Raw genomic sequence first — 20,424 nt, 5'->3', positions numbered from 1 at the left:
TTGGGATCAGTGCATCTGCTCTGTCACTTTAGGGAGGTTTGCTGCTTATTAGGGCCTCACATTTGGGACACAGCAGAAAGACTTGCAAAGGTTGTTTGCCCGTCAGATACTTATGCTCTGCTGCTGTTCTGTATTGTCAACAATATTAGCAAGGAGACCAGGACAGTATCAAGAGTGACCGTATGGTTCCAGTAGTGGTCAAGGCCATGGAGCCCAGGTGGCTTTCCTAATCCTGCCAGTGAGGGGTGGAGAGGTGGACCAATCCTGCATGTCAGCCACTGTTTGCACAGCTGGTTTTGACAACAGTTTTGGGTTTTATGGTCATGGGAACCTTTTTGAGGATTGAGGACTGCGTGGAAGAGGTGGGATCCATTTAAGTGGAGCAAAAACATCTTTGCCAACAGGTAGGAGAACTATAAGCCGGGAATGACAAGGAAGGGAGAGTATGACCAGTGATCAAGAAATGGATTAGTTGATTGAATTGACAAGTAAGCAGTGTGGGGTGATGCAAACAGGAGAAATCTCATATTCAAGAAAACAGGGGTGAAAGATGTCCACCTCAGGCATGTGCACATAAGGAACTGTATATGTCATAGTACTGTGAGGGAAGTTCTATTGTCATTTCTGTGAAATCAGCATGACTAGGTGTCTTTCTGAAGTGCCTGTACTCTAATGTGTGCAATGCGAGGAACAAACAGAAGGAATTAGTGTGCAGTTGCACAGCCACCCTCTCATTGTTATGACAGAGAGGTGGTGGGATAGCTCATGCAACTGTAGTATGGCAAGGGATAGGTACAAGCTGTTCGGGAAGGACAATTGAAGCATGACAGGCCAGGAAGATGAGGAGGGAGCATTTCTTTTTATGTGAGGGAGCAGCTGGAATGCATGAAATTGTTTTTGGAATGGATGAGCCATTTGAGATTTTATGGGCCAGGATTAGCAAGCAGACTAACGTGGGCAACGTTGTGGTGGTTATCTGCTACAGACCACCTGATCAAGAAAAAGTGATAAGGCCTTCAGACAACTGGAAGAAGCCCTGTGTTCACATTTCCTGGGCCTCGTGTGGCTGCCCTGTTACCTGCTGGAGGAGCAACACAACAGGTCACAAGCACTCTGAAGTTTTCTGGAGTGCACTGTTGGCAAAATCCTGACACCAGCTGATCAAGGAGCCAACTAGGGAAAGGCACTCTGCTGAACCTCATGCTTATATACAAGGAAGAACTGGTGGTTGATGTGTGGGTAAGGGGCAGCTTTGGCTGCAGTCAGTATCAGATGGTGGGGTTCAGTTCAAAGTCCTGAGAGGAGGGAGCAAAGCAAAAAGAAACAAGATCACAAGCCTGGGCTTCAGGAGAGCAGACTTACTTTTTCAGATATCTGCTTGGAATAATCCCATAGGATATGGTCCTGAAGAGAAGATGCACTCAGGAATGCTGGTTGAATCATGCTTAATCTGCCTTGTAGCCTTCTGATGAGGTGACTGGCTTGATGGATGAGGGGAGAGCACTGGATGTTTTTTATCTTAACTTTAATAAGTCTTTTGACACTGTCATAATGTCATCAAACTGATGAAATACAGACTAGATAAGTGGATGGCGTGAGGTATTTAAAACTGACTGAAATTCCATGCTCAGGGGGTTGTGATCACAGTCAGTAGTGGTATATCCTAGGGGGGGGTCAGTATTGGGTTGAGTACTAATTAACAACCTCATTAATGACCTAGATGGGACAGAGTTCATATACCCTCATCAAATTTACAGACACTACAAGACTGGGAGGAATAGCTGATACACCAGATGATGGTTGTGCTGCTATTCAGAGGGACCTGGACAGGTGGGAGAACTGTACCAAGAGGAATCTTTTGATGTTCAGCAAGGGAAAACGTAAAATCCTACACCTCAGGAGGAATAACACCCTTCAGCAGTACATGCCCACTGGTGACCGGCTGGAAAGTAGCTTTGCCTGGAAGGGTCTTGGGGTCTCGGTGGACAAGGAGGTGACCGTGAGCCAAGAATGTGTCCTCGTGACAAAGAAGGGAAGCAGCCTCCTGGGCTGCATTAGGAAAAGAGTTGTCAGCAGGTGGAGGGAAGTGATCCTTCTCCTCTACTTGGCACTCACCTGGAGTAGTGTGTCCAGTTCTTGGCTTCCCAGTACAAGAAAGACGTGTACTTACTGGAGCGAGTCCAGTGAAGGGCCACAGAGGTGATTAAGGGACTGGAGCATCTTTCATATGAAGAGAGGCTGAGAGAGCTGGGACTGTTCAGCCTAGAGAAGAGACAGCTCAGGAGAGTGTGAGCAGGAAATCCTATCTATGTGTATGAATACCTGATGAGCGGGAATGAGGAAGAGCGAGCCAGACTCTTCTCAGCAGTGCCCACTGACGAGACAAGAGACGAGGGGTACAAATTAAAAACTAGGAGGTTCAACCTGAATGCAAGAAAACACTTTTTTTTAGTGTGTGGGTGGTCCCTTCCAGCCTAAATATTTCTGTGGTTCTATGTTTTGTTTTTTTTTTTTTTTTCTTTTTTGTCCTGCTGAAGTTGACAGAAGCAATAACCCCTTTTTGGTTTTCTAAAACTGGAGTTGAGGTTTCATTGCTGCCTTCTAGAACTTACAGGCTATATTGTGTTATATTTGAAAACCAAGGTAATGTCTCTTATCTCCAAAGTTGTGGGTTTTTGGTTTGTTTTTTTTTTTTTTTTTTCTCCATTCATTTTTGAATGAATAGTTGTCCTCATGTAGGGACTAAATGGATACTAGCCTGTTGGAGGCTATTGGGCAATCCAGGTGAAGCGGTGGTTAGTTTTTAAGCAACATAGCTTTGGAGTTGCTTGTCTATAACTCTGTAGGTATCTTTTCCTAACACACTGATACTACTAGAACACCTAGGGGTGTCTGTGCTCCTCAGGGTTATACTAAGCTCTTCATGTGAATAAACCCAAGATCCAGCTTCAGATCATTGTTAATATATATGTCATATCTTGGAATTAATTCAAACTAGCATAGACATACAAACTGTCATTTGGACATAGGTAGTCCCATACTATACCTAGAGTTCTTCAGGTGGGATAGTCCATGTGCAAGTTCATGTCATATGCTCTTTTTCTCTAAAGTTTTGTAACTCTAGAGACTGCAGGGTGAGAGGAACTGACAAGGTCTTGGCTAGCGTTGGGAGGATTGTCTGGTATACCTTTCTCTAATGTTGTTTGTTTAGCAAATGCCTTGAGCATTTGTGGGGAAAGGCCACTCAAATCTCAGTGTGTAATGTATATACATGGGTAGCCTAAACAGCTTATAAAATCCCTTTTGCAAGTGAATAGCCACTTTTCTAGTATTTGGTTTTGTACTAGAGAGTTAATGATTATCCATGATTATCCATAACGAATAAGTGAAATTGTTAAAAAATTCATATCAGAATATGAACATTTCATATGAGAAGGCTTTACTACAAATGCTGTTTCTAGTGGTAGTTGCTTCTGTGCTAAAAAAAAAAGGAAAGGTGGTGGAACTTAACACCCACTGTACTTTCATAGGTGGATTGACCTTGGCTGGCTGTCAGAACCCTACCCAACCTTACTCACACTCCCTCTTCTCAACAGGACAAGGGAGAAAATAAGGTGGAAGTATGTAAGTCAAGATAAAGACAGGGAGATCCCTTAGATTGCTGTTACAGGCAAAACAGATTCAACATGTGAAAAAGTAATTTAATGTATTGCCAATTTGAAATAGAGTAGGATGGTGGGGAACAAAGACAAAGCTGAAAACACCTTACCCCCACCCACTCCTCCTTCTTCCTAAAGGCTTAACCTTACTTCTTCATCCCCGACTCTTCTACCTCCTTGGCCCCTAGAATGGCACAGAGGAGATGGAGAATAGTGTGGGGCTCCTGGTTAGTTCATAGCATTTCATCTCTGCTGTTCCTTCCTCCTCATGCTTTTCCCCTGCTCCAGTGTGGAGTCCCTCCCACAGGATGCCATCCTTCACAAACTGCTCCATCATGGGCCCTCTTCACGGGCTGCAGTCCTTCAGGAATAGACTGTTCCAGCGTGGGTCCCCAGTAGGCCAGTTTCTGCCAGAAAACTTGCTTCTTCATGGGCTTTTCTCAAAGGGCCACTGCCAGGAGCCTGCTCCAGCGTGGGGTCTCCATGAGCTGCAGCTTCCTTCAGGGCATCTCCCTCTGCTACAGTGTGGGGTCATCCACAGGCTGCAGCGTGGATATCTGCTCCATCATGGTCCTCCACAGGCTGCATGGTGGCAACCTGTTTTCACCATCATCTCTTCCACAGGCTGCAAGGGAATCTCTGGAGCACCTACACTCCCTCCTCCTTCACTGACCTTGGTGTCTGTGTTGTATCTCTCACTTTCTTCCCCTCTCCCTCCTGTGCCCCCCAGCCCCTCCCCCAGCAGCTGCGGAGCATTTTTTTACTCTTTCTTATTATCACAGAGATGCCACCAGTGTCAATTATGGACTCAGCTTTGGCCAGTGATGGGTCTGTTGGAGCCAGGTGGAACCATTTGTGTCCAGCATGGGGCAGCTCCCAGCCTTATCTCAGAGCCCACCCCTGCTCCCAACACCTTGCTGTGTAGACCTAATACACTTGCCTTAGTAAGTCTAATATGATACCACTTCTAAGGCAACTGCATATGGCCTGGAACTGAAGTTTACTTTGACTCTGGTTATTTGTTTGATGCACAAAAACCAGATATGGATGCAAATAGATTTGTCGTGTCTTTTGTATGATGGTAGCCAGGAGTCTCAGCTCTTAAGAAAGTTTGGCTGCATGTGTAAGAAATTTGGTTATGGTGGAGTAAGCATTCATCTTTGTATTCTCAGCCCGTGCTGGTATCTGGTGTCCATAAGAAGTTGAAGTCAGAGCTTTGGAAACCAGAAGCTTTCAGCCTGGAATTTGGAGATCAAGATGTAGATTTGGTGAACTGCAGGAACTGTGCCATAATTTCAGACGTGAAAGTGCGTGACTTCTGGGATGGCTTTGAGATAATATCTAGTAAGTAATCTCTATGGCTGACTAGTTTAACTGAGCAGTCTGTCTTGCTACCTTGAACTCTTCCTTTCCACCTATTTTCTCAAAAAAAAAAAAAAATCAAATAGCTATCATTCTCATCCAAAGAAGCCATTGCTCCTTAGATGTAGTGCACCCTAGAAAATACTTTATTGGTGAATATTAGGGCAGGGTTGTCCAAGAAAACTTTGTCTGTGCTACAGCATGTCGGTGTGTATTATTTTACTTTTTTAAAAATTTTCCTCAGTGAAACTAAGCATCAGTTACCGTTATTAAGACAGTAAGTAATCTGAGTACCTTTAGTCTCCTTCCAACTTCAACTTTCATTGTAAAACTAAAGGGAACCTGCAGAGCTAGAACAGACTGAGGCTTTTGATGCTAAAACTTGGACTTGGTGAAATACATCAACTAAGTAAACTTGACATCGCAAATTATTTTTATAGTAGATCATCAGCAAGTACAAATACAAGTTTATATGTATTAGGAATAGCAAGGCTGTATGCGTACCTCATGTGATAACACATCACTTAATGCTTTAGCTCTTCTTTGAGAAAACCTTCTGTCAAGTGTGGATGTGGAAGCTAACCAATTAAAAGTCCTGGGGATATAACTTTTCAGACTAAAGAGCTTCTGGAAAGTGCACTATTTTAGAATGTATATATCTAGATCAGAGTTGTCTTGTATTTATAGATGTTAAGAGTTGTAACAGTTCATTGCAATGTTGCTGATTTTTATATATAAATTGTGTATAAAATATTTTCTGTATTTATTATGTGCAGAGAGCAGAAATGGTGAATTATTGGACGACTTGATGGAAAGTTTGTTCAACAGTGAATGAAATGATAGATTTTTTAGACCAAAAATATTCCCTTCCCTAGTCATTTTCCAATCAAAGAGCTCCCAATTTTTGACTTGTTTTTATATGGATCCAGATAGAGTCTTGTATTTTGTACTGTTTAAATTCATTTCTGTTATTACTCAAAAATAAATGGCCTAGAAGGACATAATGATGTGGTCTTTCTGTGTATTAACAGTAATTAGGAAACTTCACAAACTCTTCACTTTTGCGCTAGGGTCATTCGTGAAAATAGTAAATTTGTATGGGTTAAGATACCTTTGAGAGATGTTACTTCTACTTTGTCTCTAGACAGATATGCTCCTTTGAGCAAAATCAACTGCTGCCTTTCTTTTAGACAGTGCCTCTACTACACTTTAGATGAGAGATGTTAGTAGTCTAGTTTGGAAAATCTGATCATTTTTGCTGGTTTCTTTTAAATACATTTTATTTAGTGTGGTCTAGCCATGTGCAGTCCCCAATTTAGAAGAGTATTATTTGTTGCAAGTCCAGAGATTTCACACACTAATTTATATGAAAACTGTTTGCAAATTACATAATGACTCTGACTTCTTTGCATTACGTGAATTTTAGATTTCTCAAGTATGTGGCTGGTCCTGTCCCTGCATTAAGTTATTGAAGAGATGTAGAACAGCCACTGAATTTGGAGGTGGTATTGAGATAATCCCTTAATCATTCTGTATGATACTTTAGTTGATTTTAACCTTGTGCTGTTTACTTTCAATACCTTTGAGTTTTGAGTGGGCTTTTGGCAGATCTAGCTTTTTGTTTTGATCCTTCTTAGACCTGCTTTTCTTTGCTGATAAGATGTTTTCTGGGTTTTGTCCAGTTTTGTGTAATTGTCAGATCCGTATGTTTTCATCCAGGTAACTCTTCGCTCTGTCCTTTCTGAATAGCCTTCCTTCAAGTTTCTTGTTTGTAACAAAGATCCTTGATGAGTTCAAAATCTTGAATACAGGAAGTTCTGAAACATCTTTCAATTCAAGTCCTTGAGCTTTTTAGTTCACTTACCTTTCTAAAATCTGTAGCTCATCAAAATTTGTTTGTTTTTGTTTTTTTTTAAATCAGTCACTTTGATTTAAGTATCTGCAGTTCTTAATTCCTTCTAATTTCAATAAAATAATTTTTTATATTGCAAGCTAAGGCTGTCTTCTGTAGCTTGTTGATGTATAGTGCAAATGTGATTCACAGGTCTCCCAACTCCTAGTTTCTTAGATATGCATTCTCTTTTGGTGCTGTCAGCAGCTCTGGTAGGTCTGGGTAAGTTGCTTTTTATTTGGCTGACAATCCTTGGTAAGGTAGGAAGTCGTGCAGGATGCTACTTTCTGGGCAAAAAGGGATGCGAAGGTGTTGGACTGGAATACACTTTGTTTTCCAACTGATGGCTTCATGCAGAGTTGTGAAGAACATGGTAGAAAAGTGAACTTTGTTTCTGTCTGTTATGCAGAGTCTTCTAAGCTGCTCCATGTACCAGATATACTTCCAGATATACTCTCTTAGACATTGTAACATCTGAGGGAAAACTGCAGTTGGTGTGGTCAGTGATGTTGTGTTGTACATCCACTCACTGTTGCATATGTAATGTCACCTTTCTGTGCTATGAACTTTTACTAGTCAGGACTTGGGTACAACTCTTGAAGTGAAGAACAAATGTTTGAATTCAGCACCCTGCTAATTTGAGTGTCTCCAGCAAAGAAGAATTTAAAAAACTAAAAGCTGTCTTCCTCAGTAACTACCTGCCATTTAGGTTTTCTGACTGTGGTGTACCATGGTTTCTTGCTTTATACTGAGGGTAGGGTTGATTTCAGAGCATGAACCAATAGCTTTAATTTTATAGAAGCACCACTCCTTGCTAAGAAAGATAAATCTCCTTTAGACTTCGGTAGCAGGAGTAAGACAGAATGCTTTGGAAAGGCTTGTTTTCAAAGTTGAATAAAAGCTATTCTTAAACTTAGCAGCTGTGCAAGATCTGTCAAACTTTTGCTGTAGATAATTATATATATTTATATATAAAAATTGTTAAATTGTTGTTTGGCCATACTATGATAATGCTTGGAAGCTCGAAGAAAAATCAGGATCCATTTTGATGTGCAATGTAAGAGGTCTTGATTCAAAAGACGTACAGCTTAAACAAGGTTATGGGCTGTGTTTAAAAGATGAAATCTTAATTTGTTTCTTGCAGAACGGCTCAGGTCAGATGATGGTCAGCCAATGGTACTAAAGTTAAAGGATTGGCCTCCAGGGGAGGACTTTAGAGATATGATGCCTACAAGGTAAGTAAACCTTAATATCAGTGCCTACAGGACTGCTGTAGAAATGGAAAAAATGCATTTGTTCTCTCCTTTATCTCTAGGTTTGAGGACCTGATGGAAAATCTTCCTCTTCCTGAATATACCAAGAGGGATGGCAGACTGAATTTGGCTTCTAGGCTGCCAAGCTACTTTGTTCGTCCTGACTTGGGTCCCAAAATGTACAATGCATATGGTATGTGAGAATAGTTCTGCATAAGATTATTTTTGTGACTCGATTATACCTAGGGCATATGCAAAGCTGTGGCATTAAGTGAAACTTAGTGCTTATCCTAGAGCGTGATGTAATTTTTTTTTAATTGATCCTGTGATCTGTTTCTATGCTAGTCCTCTCACTGTCAAATGTGCCCTTTTTTGCCATGTGGTTTCCAAGAGATGTAGCTATGATGAGTTTGCAAACAATTATTATTTAATACATATAATAAGCATAATACCAATCCAGAGTTCAAGGAGAAGTTAATTTTTTGAGACTAGTTGATACATTTGAGAGAAGATTAGCCAGCTTCTGTGCACTTCTATCTTGTGTGTTCATGTTTCTGGCTACAGTTGTAGTTTTCTTAATCCATGTCTAACACCACAAAACACTGACAACATGCAAGACAAAACTGTCACCGTGTTCAGCTACCTGAATTGGATAGCTAGTCCTCTTAAGACTGTAATTTATATAGTAGGTAAATAGCATACAAATGGAAGAAACCTTTGTCTGAACACATACCCTGCACAGGGCTGTGAAGCATTAAACTTCCAAATGATTGTCAGTTTATCAGATTGTGAAGGATATAGGAACAATTAACGCATGTTGTATCAACTTGAATTATCTCAGTTCCTGATTGTACTGAGTTTGAGGTTATGGCCAAAAGCAGGTTTTGGAGACTTTTAATTTAAACCAAGTAGTTGTTAAAGTTCCAGGATACTTTTAAATAACTGATTGATTTGGAAGTACATACTTCTGCAACTTCAGAGTAAGATAAATAACATTTAAAGCAGTTGCTCTTTGTATATATTGAAAAATGTCAAGTTATACTGATAAGGAAAAAGTTGCAGCCATCTTGCAAAGAAATTATGTGAAAGCAAACTTACCCTACTGTACCTTCTGTAGTTCTCTTTGAATGCTGACGAGACAGGGGTGCAGGGTTTTTTAAGGTTTTGCATTCCAGTTATTGGTTATATTATACCTATATTGGTTATATTATACCTATCTTTTGTGAATTTGTCTGGCCTGTTACTTGAACATATATATTATGTTTATTCATGTTTGTATTTCAGTTGTGCTTTCTTAAAGTTCATGTTACAAACTGTCTAAATTAGCTACAGTTTCTGGTCTGTTATGGTAGATACTGTACAGTGAGTTGAGTTCACGTCCCCAGAAGCTTATATTTTAAATAGAAAATAGATAAATAAGATGGTGAACCTAAAATATAACCAGTAGTCTTGTGGTCATACTTACATAGTGTTTGCTGATAAATGATTTTTTTTTTTTTTTTTTAAATCTTTGTTTCCCCCATGTTATGTGCTAGAGGAGATAGTAGAACAAAAGTGGAGCGAGATACAGTGCTATTGAAGGGTCAGAGGAAGAGAGAAGAATGTGTTATGTAAGAAGGTGAAAAAATTAAGCAGCAGACATTTGAAAACTTTCTCCATTACTCATAGCCACTTAAGAGGTATAAGATCATCCAATGTATAAAGGTATAAGCGCTTGAGAGTCTGAAGGTGGTTTTCCTTACTCAGGTGTAATCTGCATTGTTAATGATGAGTTGGACAATAACTGCTGTGAATTCAACCGATCTTACGGATTTTACAGCTGAGTATGAGAAAATAACAAACTGCTGGAGGCTTATACTTGTAACAGTCCAATGACCTGCACGCAGTATGATGCTAATGCCACTTAGAGCAGTCGGGGTTTCTCTTGTACCTGCAAACAAAGGAAAGCAGTGCCAAAGGATGCCTGTTAACTTTGTATTACGAAAGCTAAGTTCCCCACTACATACTGTATAAATGACCCTCACAGAGACAAAATTGTGAAGTACAAGTTCAGGCTTTGTTTATAAAATGCTTGTTTTCTCATGACTTGAGTGTTACTTCTATTTCCTGTACAATAAAAATATAGTAAACTTTTTTCTTAAGCCACACGTGACATGTAAATAACTACTACAGCTGCCCTTTGACATTGTTTTCTGCTCTCATGGTTGTGTAAAGTGAGCATGCTAGAATGATCTTTCAGGCAGGTTATTTCTAGAAGAGCTTAAATGGAATTCGATTTTATTTTACACTCTATTACAGGCTTAATTACTGCAGAAGACAGACGAGTTGGTACCACAAACCTGCACTTGGATGTGTCTGATGCTGTTAATGTCATGGTGTACGTTGGGATTCCCATTGGGGAAGGGACCCATGATGATGGTAATGTTTGAGGAAAGCTGTTTTCTGTCTGTTAAAAATCAACTGTGTATGTGAGACAACTGTTTCTTCTATTGTTTAAGCTTGTCATATCTGTGATATATCAACTAAATATACAAGGCAGTTTGCTAGGTCTGCAGCACATATTTAGAAGTGCAGTAATGTTTCATTGGTTCCCAACTACGGAAGCAGCAGAGTTTTGCTAGAAATGAGATAGCTCCCTGAAGAAAGGAGGAGAAAGGATGAGAACTTACATTTTCTTCTCCTTGTATTTGAATTAGTTCAGTTTGAATTCATGACTGAGCTTTGTGTTTAGATGTTAATTGACACATTTCCTGAATTTTAAGATGAAGCTTGATGTGCTTAGAAAGGGTACTGTGTGATGCAGCAGTTGCAGTAGCAGTGTGACTGGATTTAGTGGCTCAAAATGCTCGTTCCAATTCTGTGTGTAAAAAATCAGAAGCTTTGTAATCATTTATGTGGATCCCCCTTCCAGAGGTTCTGAAAACAATTGATGAGGGAGATGCTGATGATGTAACAAAGCAGCGAATCCATGAAGGAAGAGAGAAACCTGGAGCGTTGTGGCACATCTATGCTGCCAAGGATGCTGAAAAGATACGGGAACTTCTTCGGAAGGTATGTTGGTTACAAAGGAGGCTTGAGCCTACAAAATTCCTTGATCAGCTTACTCACAGCAGCTGAATGATACAAATCACTATCAACATCAAGCGCATAGGTATTCTAGTACTGTCTTTGAGGACACGAATAGTTATTATGTTCCCAGGTTTTCAGCCTGGCCTAGATTCTTCATACTAATGCACGTGTCACTAGATATGACCTAAATGAGCTTATTGAAAGTAATGTCCTACCTTGAAATAGTTTATTTGTTATGTTTTTTGATACATAGCTTTTTGTGAGTCAGTAATATCAAGGTGCTGTGTCATGGTTTCCCCACCACCACCATCCCATATCTTGGCCCTAGGTCGGAGAAGAACAAGGCCAGGAAAATCCCCCAGATCATGACCCCATTCATGACCAAAGTTGGTACTTGGACCAGACCTTACGTAAGCGACTCTACGATGAGTATGGTGTACAAGGCTGGGCAATAGTGCAGTTCCTTGGAGATGCTGTGTTCATTCCTGCAGGTGCTCCCCATCAGGTAAATACACCAACTCTAGGCCGTATTGACAAATAGGATTGAATTTGAGGCACAACAGAACTGCGACTTCAAAATAACTGTTAGTTAATATTGCTGACTTAGGTTCTTTTTTCTATGTATGCAGTTTTTACAGGAACTGTTTGAATTGGATCTTAGTCATTATATTAGTAAAGCTTACGTAAATACCGGAATAACATGTACAGTACTATGATGGAATTAAGAAGAAAAATAAAATAGGGTGAATGGTAGTGAAACTTCAGCAGAGGCAACAGAATTCCAAAGAAGTGTGGAGAACAGTAGAGAACTTGCTTTGGGGAACACTAGTGTATGTGGGAGAACAGGGAATGTGAGATGTCATGTATTCTGTTCTGGTTTTACTATTAGACACAATTCTATGTGAAATCAAATAGGCTTTACTTCCAGTTTCTGATAAGTAAATGTGGAAGAACCTAACATACGTGGTGGTGGTGGTGGTTTTGGGGGCTTTTTTGTGGTTTTGTATGGTCCATTCAATTTTGATGTAGCTATCATTTCATATGGGGTTTTTTAGGTCCATAATTTGTACAGCTGCATTAAAGTGGCAGAAGACTTCGTATCGCCAGAACATGTGAAGCATTGCTTCCGTCTGACCCAGGAGTTCAGGCACCTGTCTAATACTCATACAAACCATGAGGATAAATTGCAGGTAACCATTTTATGACAGTAGTCACTAAATATATCTTCTGTTTTGCCAGCTTTGTTGAGTACCAGCAACGTGTGACTAGTGATTTAAGAAAAAGTAACAACACTCCACAACTTCGGAGGTTCTCATTTTTATAAACATTTTAAAAACAATTAATGCACCTATGTCTACGGTCTTCTGTAAAATAAAATTAGCTATAAGCCTTTGGATTTCCAGAGAACTTTCCCACTATTGGACTAGTGCACATGTTGGTATTAAGTTTTTTAAATGGCTGAATCCAGAATGACAGTGAAGCATAGCAGGAAAAAAACCCAAACAACTATTAAAAAGGAAAAAGCAGTGCTTTGTTTTGAAGAGATACGTTTATTTGACCAAGGATGCTTGTATTTGTTTCTTTATTGCCTAAAGGAAGATTGCTCTGAAAGTGAAGGCTTGCTTATTTAAATCAGGGATATGGCTTAGTGGTGGACTTGGCAGTGTTAGGTTTACAGTTGAACTCAATGATCTTAAAGGTCTTTACCAACCTAAATGATTCCAAATTAGTCCCAAACAGGAAAATTAAATGTGTTTTGGTTTGAAGACATGTGAATGTTTAATAATTATGCACAGAACATATTATGCACTGTAGTAGTACACTGTGTATAAGACAGTAAATTCTACAGAGAGGAGGATGTAGGACACCGTTTTTGATTTCACCTATGTATGCTTCTGCAGAGTTAGTATCAATTTAGTTTGCAAATTTTGTTGTCAGCATTTTGTGTAGTAATCTCATGCATGTAAATGGAGGGTGGAGATCTGCAGAATGGCTGTTCTAGCAAAAGTGAGTACTCAGTATATAGCCATTCTCTAAGTCACCCAAGAATGTCAGAATTTACCACGTTAATGTTCTCAAACAATTCTGTGAAAAATTGCTATAAATTTCTGTATGGATTTGCACGGGATTTTAAAGAAAAGCATAAGTAGGATCAGCTCTCATTGTGGTGATCCAGCTTCTAACACTCTACATCTTCAGCTATGGTGATACAGATGTGGAAGTGTTTCTGTAAATGAATAGGTTGAAAAATAATAATGCTTATTATTAAAAAAAAAAAGTAACTGCTGGCAAAGTGGAACTCAGTATTCATGTGAAAATGAGTACTGCTTGTATTTGTGTCTCAGCCAAACTTTTAACCATCTTTCAGTGTAATTTTTCATGTGTATTTTTATATAAACATATATTTAGTTGAGCAAGTGCAATTAAGCTTAGAGGTGAAGCTGTTCCGTTCAATACCTAGAAATTGAATTCAAATGAACTTTGATATCAGTAACAAGATTGATTGTTAAATAACTAAGCATGGAACAGATTGCTGTGAATACTAGTAGATTTTTCTTCTCTGATCTTGCTTGCCTCTCTGGAAGATGCATAAATTAAAAGAATTTCTAGCCTCCATGCAAAGACAACAGGATGTTTTGCTGCATCATCTTAATTTACATAGGATTAAACCACATGATTTTCTTGCTCCCTTTGAGTTTAATTCATGTGAATCTGTAAGTGACTCGGATCACAAGAACTTTTTAAAAATACTCCTATGCATGACTTCATAGTGTACTTCCTCCTAGCTCTCACGAAAGACATACTTTATCTTAAAATAACATGAGTAAGTATATGTTGCTGGGTGACCAGAAAACAAGTTGCTAAATCAGTGCAGGTGTCTCAAATATTTGTTGTCTAACCATGACAGTTAAAATTTGTGGTGTTGATATTCTGAAGCAGTGATAGTATATACTCTGTGTATACTTGCCTATGTTGATTACATAGGTATGTAAGACTCTTCTTGTTAGTCTGTAGAAGTTGATTTTTTTTTTTTCCTGTTACAGGTGAAGAACATTATCTACCATGCAGTGAAAGATGCTGTTGGCACACTGAAAGCTCATGAATCCAAACTAGCTAGATCGTAGGAATTGCTAATTCCAAATGCCCTGTGAAGTAAGCCTTTTGCTCACAGTATATACAGGGACTGCACATGACTGCCTCTGCAGGAGCAGAGGCTTCTCACTAAGAGTTGGTGTGGTCGGTATTACACACACTCTTCAGCCACTGTTTTCTACGCTGCCTCAACACTGAAGGTCTAATGGAAGGTCGCACTGTTACATGCAGAATTCCAGATTCTAACAAAAGGTGCCATGTCCCTTTCCTGTGGCCTTTTGCAAATTGGAAGAACATGGAAACCACTTGGTGTTCCTGCATATTATGATTAGAAATGGTATAAAGAGTGTGGATGTTTTTTTTCCTCATGCCTAGTTAGTCTCCACGAAGTTAGAAGGAATGTGCTGGAGGTGGGTTGTCCTGCTGCAGACTTAGTTGATAGCTGCTGAAGGAGTGTGACCAACAGTAGCCCAACTACAGAAATTTAAGCAAACTTCCCATGTGAGATACAGGCCAAGGAAAAGAATAAAGCTATTCTCTGCACTCCCCTTCTTTGTAGCCGTTTCTCTATACACTGTAGAGTTGCAGAAATAAAGGGAGAACCCACTTTTTTTCCCCAGGAAGCTCCAGAAATAGGAGAATTGTGTATTTAGTGAAAAACTAGGTTTGTAGTGAAACAGTTAATATTTCATGAAAGTAGATATTTTTAGTATTTTTGAAGTACCACAACTGTTCCTGGATTTTCAAGGAAAGGCGCATTACATTTAGTCTTCCTTTCAATAAAATCAAAAAGTGATTTTTAGAAAGCAGTCCAAAATAGCACAAAAACAGCCAAAGGAGAGTGAATAGAAATTGACACCCCACCTCCCTTGCCCATATTCCTCATCCATCTCCCCCCCTCTCCCTATGCCACCCTGCTTCCTCAGAATGAGAAGTAAAAAGGAGTATAAACTCTGTTCTCATGTGGAGATGTTGTACATCTCTCCCTGCACTGGTGACTGCAGGCAATAGTTCACCCAATACCAGTGCTAGCTGAAAACATCTATCCTTTCCAAAGTGAAGGAGAAGTTAACTTTCAGTGTCAACTTTGTCCAGAACTATTTTAAGTAAAATGTTCCTGCTTGATAGAACTGTATTCAGACTTTACTAATGTCAGCATTGATGCAATGGATTTCATTGTTCGGGTACATGGGGAAATGTATCTACCTTATATCCAGCTGTACTGTAGTGCCACCTGCAGGCCTGTTAATATGTTCACGGTTATTTCATTTTTTAAAAAATAAAAGTCATTTACTGTAACAGCTTGGGCAGTTTCTTTCATATTTGTATGCTGATCTTCCTGCTTTGAGCTTCTTGCCTTGTGCCTCTGGTAGTGTAGGCTACCTGTTCATTTCTTGCTCTGTGTCTGACCAGAAGGCTTGGGTGTTTTATGCCTGGTGTGCCAAGTGTGTGCTGGGAACATACCAAGCTACCTGCAGATCGTTGATTCTCACAGATAGTTTGAGTAGAGGATCTGTCTTGTCATAAACAACATCTCTCGTGCTGTGCTCCCCACCTCTCACTATCTTCCTAACAGGTTGGGATTCAGAACTGCCCTCTCCCCTGGAGATACGGATGGGATGGTAAAGGTTCCCTGGTTTCTGACTTTGGAGGTTGTGATGGCAGCAGCAGCTCTGTTCACTGACATGTGGCTTGCTGGCAGCTTCCCAGGTTGGTTACTGGGTGCAAATAGTGTTCACTCCTGGGCTTTTGCTGCCTTCACACCCTTGCAGCTATCCTATGAATGTGGGCTAACTCAGTCCACTACAGATGAAAAGGATTATCCCAGGCCCATGAACCATTCAACTTCACCATACTCCTGTCTGCAGAATTTCTTGTGCACCTCTGTGGTACTCTGCAGGTACAACACATTCTGATTACAGGAGAGATGTTTGCCTCATTTGTGTATGTGTGTATTGGCAATTAGATAAAGATCAAAAAGACAAAGACTTGGCTGTGTGTAATGCAATAGCTTCAGTCATTACCAATGCAGTGATCTGCATGAAGAGATCTGCATCTCATGGTGAACCTTTATTTGGTTTGAGTCTATCAAGCATTGTTTTTGTCTCTTGAACTTCCTCTTTTATTAATCATAGAGTACAATCAACCTAAAGTAATACTCTGCCAAAATCAGAGGAAGGATTTGCACAAAAAATACAGATGACAATTAAGAAATATGTGGCAATCCAGACTTTAGACCAGATGAGGACAGAAGGAATTTGTAAATTGATCTGGCAAATCAGTTGAGTAACTTACATTTTAAAACTTTTATCCTTTATCTGGATTGTATGCATCAGGAGATGGAGGCTACTACTTCTTTTGGCAAGTTTTTCAACTAGATAATTTTTTAATATGGGGCATAAATTTGTATTTATGTAGATTCAGAATCCACTTATTAATTTTTGCTTGTTTTCTATCAAGAGAAGGTCTTCAGATGATTGAAAGCTGTAATTGTCAGCTCTTAGAATCCTGTTCAACTAATCAAAAGTTAGCTGTCACTGTACAGCAATTTCAGAATTTCTGATACAGAATTTTCATGTGTTGTATATCTACAAACACATAGGTTTTTATTAATATTAATCAGATATATAAATATATAACATTTATGGATCTACATTATACATTAAATATATCTTACACTTTGTATATGTATATTTATAAAACCCAGGCAAATGCAGGGGTTTGGGGTTTATTTTCTTTCAAACATGCTTGGCTTCTGCTCTCTGCTGTAGCCTTACATGGTCAGGGATATTTTATGGTACTTGTAAGTAGACTCTGAAGTTCACTACAAGTCTGTCATGTTGATGCCAGAAATAACTGTATTTAGAGCTTCTACTACCTCCTTTGACAGAATTGCAAGATTTAATTATGCTTTGTTTGAAAGTATGTACTTTTGTTAGCTTGGTAATTTAACTGGTCTCCAGAGCCTTGTTTCCCAAGGAGTGTTTGTCCTCTGTTTACCCCTTTGACCATTTCCATAGCTTCATCGTTCTTTTAAATGCCATTTCATTCCCCTGATGCATCTGCCTTCCAAGATGAAGAGTTTTGGACTGTAGAATTTTGCATAGAACCTGCTCGGTGCCTTTGATTGTTCTTGCTGACTTCCTTGTGCCTCTTTTTTGTTCAGCTACCCCATTTTTGAGGGAAGATGATTCAAGCTACGTGCAGGGTTTTAAAGTTTGTTCACCATGCATTTCTGTGGTGAGATAATGGTGTTCATTATTCATTTCTGTAATATTCCTGTTGCTGCATTTCTTACTAATAAGTATTGAGATTTTCAGTATTGATGAATGTACTATCTTTCCTGAACAGTGACAGCTAATCTGGAGCCTGTCTCACATACGTTTATATGTGTATGGAATAGAGTGCTCTCAAGGGCATGTGTTAGGATTCTCTCTTAACAGGGTTTGTGTGAAGGGTCGGTATAAGCATTTACCCACCAGTACCCATCACTAGTTCTGTCATACTTCATATAGAGCTTATAGCAAAAGTAGCTAGCCAAAGTGATTATAAAATTGTTTTAAGATGTACAATCAGTAGTTTTTATCACAGGATTTTCTGATTAAAAATTTTAAGGGGCAGCTGGTATGTTACCTGGAATGTAAGCAGATTAAAGGAGACATCAGAAATTTTTGAGCAGAGGGTAAATAAAAGCTGCAGACTCATGTCTTAAAATTTAATTTGCTGCAATCATGACATCTGTTCTACTGAATGTTATCTTGCCATTATTAAAGTGAGCTGCACAAGATAGTGGGCAGGCACTGGTTTTTTTAATACTGGCTTTAACCTCTGACTGTCTTTTAGCCAGTGTCCGGTGGAACTACACACAAGTAGAAGCAGGAATTCAGGATTATAGAGCTGTTGGCCTGTCCAAGTGAATTTGGATTGCATTCACAATACTGAAGCTTGCTGTGTGTTCAACCATGCAGGGCATACTCAGCACTGTCGTTCAGCAGTTTCACAGAGCCTTCAAAATGTTACACAGGACACATTGATCTTTTTCTTTCAGTCTTAGATGAAGAGGGAGAAATAATGTCCCCATTCTGAAGATTTTACTTCATTTCAAACCAACAACTCCTTCCTTTTATTGATACTGATTAAAAATTTATCAGTCTGCAAGGGTTAAATTTATAACACTTAAATCTTTTCTGTTTATAAACTGTACTCCGGGGCAACTGAACCAGGCAACCTAGATATGGGAAAAATTAAGTACTTAATACATCAACTTATCACCTGCCTATCAGGGATGCTTAGATCCACTTGTGGTCACTCTCTCCCAATGCATCTCAGAATCTGTAGTAAGCCCACAGCTTCCTTTCCTCTTAATTGGCAGTGTATTTTCAGACTTTGAAAAAGAGCTGCACATTCTCATTAGGCATTTGAAATAACCAGGCAGAACTCATCTTACTTTTCTCTTATTTCCATCATCCCCCCACCTTACAAGAGCTCTTTATTTTTTCTCTCTGCCTTTATGTAGTCTAGTATGAAAACAGTAAAGTGACTTTCAAGAGCTAGATATAACAAAATACAGCTGCTTCCCCTAGGAAGGTCTGTTCTAACTCAACAGCTTTCAATCACAAGGCAAAACAGGTAAAGAAGGTAAATGTTCTCAAAATAATTTCCAATTCTAGGACTTTGCCCCTCCCACAACATTAGTTTATACGTTTATACTGTCAACTCTCACTTTTTCTGTTTTCCTATTCAGCATTTGCTACTCTTCCATTACAATTTGCACCTTTAAGCTTCAGAGAGGGGGTTCCCATTGCATTCTTCCACTTCACCTTTCTTCCTAAGAGCCTTATGTATTCTGCTAATCTTTTTCAGAGGCACTCTTGTGTACTTGAGCCCTAATTACTGTTCCTCTTCATTACAGCAGCTTCTGCCTGAAACAGCTCCAGCAAGATCTCTGGATCTGACCTGGCATTGTTCTAAATGTAGCTTTTCTTAAGCTGCTCTACTCAAGGAACAATGCTTTATTGTTTAGGCCATAATAGACTGATAGATATCTGGTCACCTATTTCAACCATTTGTAAAATACAAATTTGTCATGAGTTATTTCAGCAGTAGCATACCTGCTAGAAAAATATACAGCCTTACTTTGAAAACAACAAACTGCTTTCCTTGGGTAGGTCTTAAGATCTTAATTACACAGCACTGTATGATACTACTAATAATTTAATAAAAATAATACTAGTAGTAAATAATTCTATTTTAATTTGACCTGCATATGGCTTTTATTGCAAAAATAGCCCTTCAGTATCAGTAGCTCCTCCTTATGGTGAGGTAAGCTAATGAATTAATTTCTCATTCTTCTTTATGATATGGAAAGAAATTGAGCTACTTATTGCTAACTGTAAATTGGTAGCTTAAAAAATACCTTTCCAGAAGTTGCTCTAAAGCTCACCATGCTACTTAACAACAAGCTGCCACTTAAGACATTCACAAGACTACCTGCTGTACTAATGTTGATGTTCATATTTTGTTGTTCTTACCACCATTTATCTCTAATGCCCTGTAAATCTTCATACTGCTCCTTGGCACATTAATCAGTTTAAAACACTAAGGCACATTTTATTTAGGTGCCACTTAGCCACGCTGCTGTTATTTAGCACTCCCATACTTCATACATTGTACTCACCAGGTCTCTGAATTTTCTCTCTTCTGTTTGCATCTGTCACTTGCCTATGTACGAACACATTATTTAAGTACCAGAGCTGTTGCCTTGCCAGTCCCTGATACAAAACTAGTGCAAGTAGAGATAGAATTATTTTGGCAAAGGTTGCGTGTGTTGGTGTTACTTGGATGTGTGAAAGCAGATTCCTTTTATCTTATTTGTAGGTCACTTATGCCATCAGTGGTGTAAATTCTGCAGTCCTTTATGCAATAATTTTGTGGCCCTTCATATCGAAAAGCAGACTATGACAAAATGTTCTTTGTCACTGTCTGTAGAGACATTTGTGTTTTCAACTCTTAATGTAATGGAAAGTTTGTTAACATGGTGTATTTTTCATCATTGCTCATTATACTAAAGTTCATGCATTCATGAGAAAATTCTTCC

At 39.2% G+C, this 20,424-nt stretch overlaps 1 protein-coding gene across 7 annotated transcripts in view; it reads left to right on the top strand.

The window, feature by feature from the left end:
- Nucleotides 1–15,626, top strand: part of KDM3B (lysine demethylase 3B) — a 67,265-nt gene extending 51,639 nt beyond the window's left edge. For 6 of the 7 annotated variants that reach the window (XM_042790224.1, XM_042790225.1, XM_033006074.2 and 3 more), the window contains 8 exons: nucleotides 4,832–5,003; nucleotides 8,057–8,147; nucleotides 8,228–8,358; nucleotides 10,464–10,583; nucleotides 11,077–11,216; nucleotides 11,563–11,739; nucleotides 12,290–12,424; nucleotides 14,279–15,626. In XM_042790224.1, the coding sequence (XP_042646158.1) occupies nucleotides 4,832–5,003; nucleotides 8,057–8,147; nucleotides 8,228–8,358; nucleotides 10,464–10,583; nucleotides 11,077–11,216; nucleotides 11,563–11,739; nucleotides 12,290–12,424; nucleotides 14,279–14,359 (1,047 nt within the window). In that variant the 3' untranslated portion in view covers nucleotides 14,360–15,626. Of the gene's footprint in view, nucleotides 1–4,831; nucleotides 5,004–8,056; nucleotides 8,148–8,227; nucleotides 8,359–10,463; nucleotides 10,584–11,076; nucleotides 11,217–11,562; nucleotides 11,740–12,289; nucleotides 12,425–14,278 lie in introns of those variants that run through there. The other variant, XR_006165100.1, reaches the window with a different exon arrangement.
- The last annotated feature ends 4,798 nt before the right edge of the window (nucleotides 15,627–20,424 follow it).

Source organism: Tyto alba, unplaced genomic scaffold, assembly GCF_018691265.1.
Source record: "Tyto alba isolate M040663 unplaced genomic scaffold, T.alba_DEE_v4.0 Super-Scaffold_17, whole genome shotgun sequence".
NCBI classification, from domain to species: Eukaryota; Metazoa; Chordata; class Aves; order Strigiformes; family Tytonidae; genus Tyto; species Tyto alba.
This window is presented reverse-complemented; position numbering and strand designations above follow the sequence as displayed.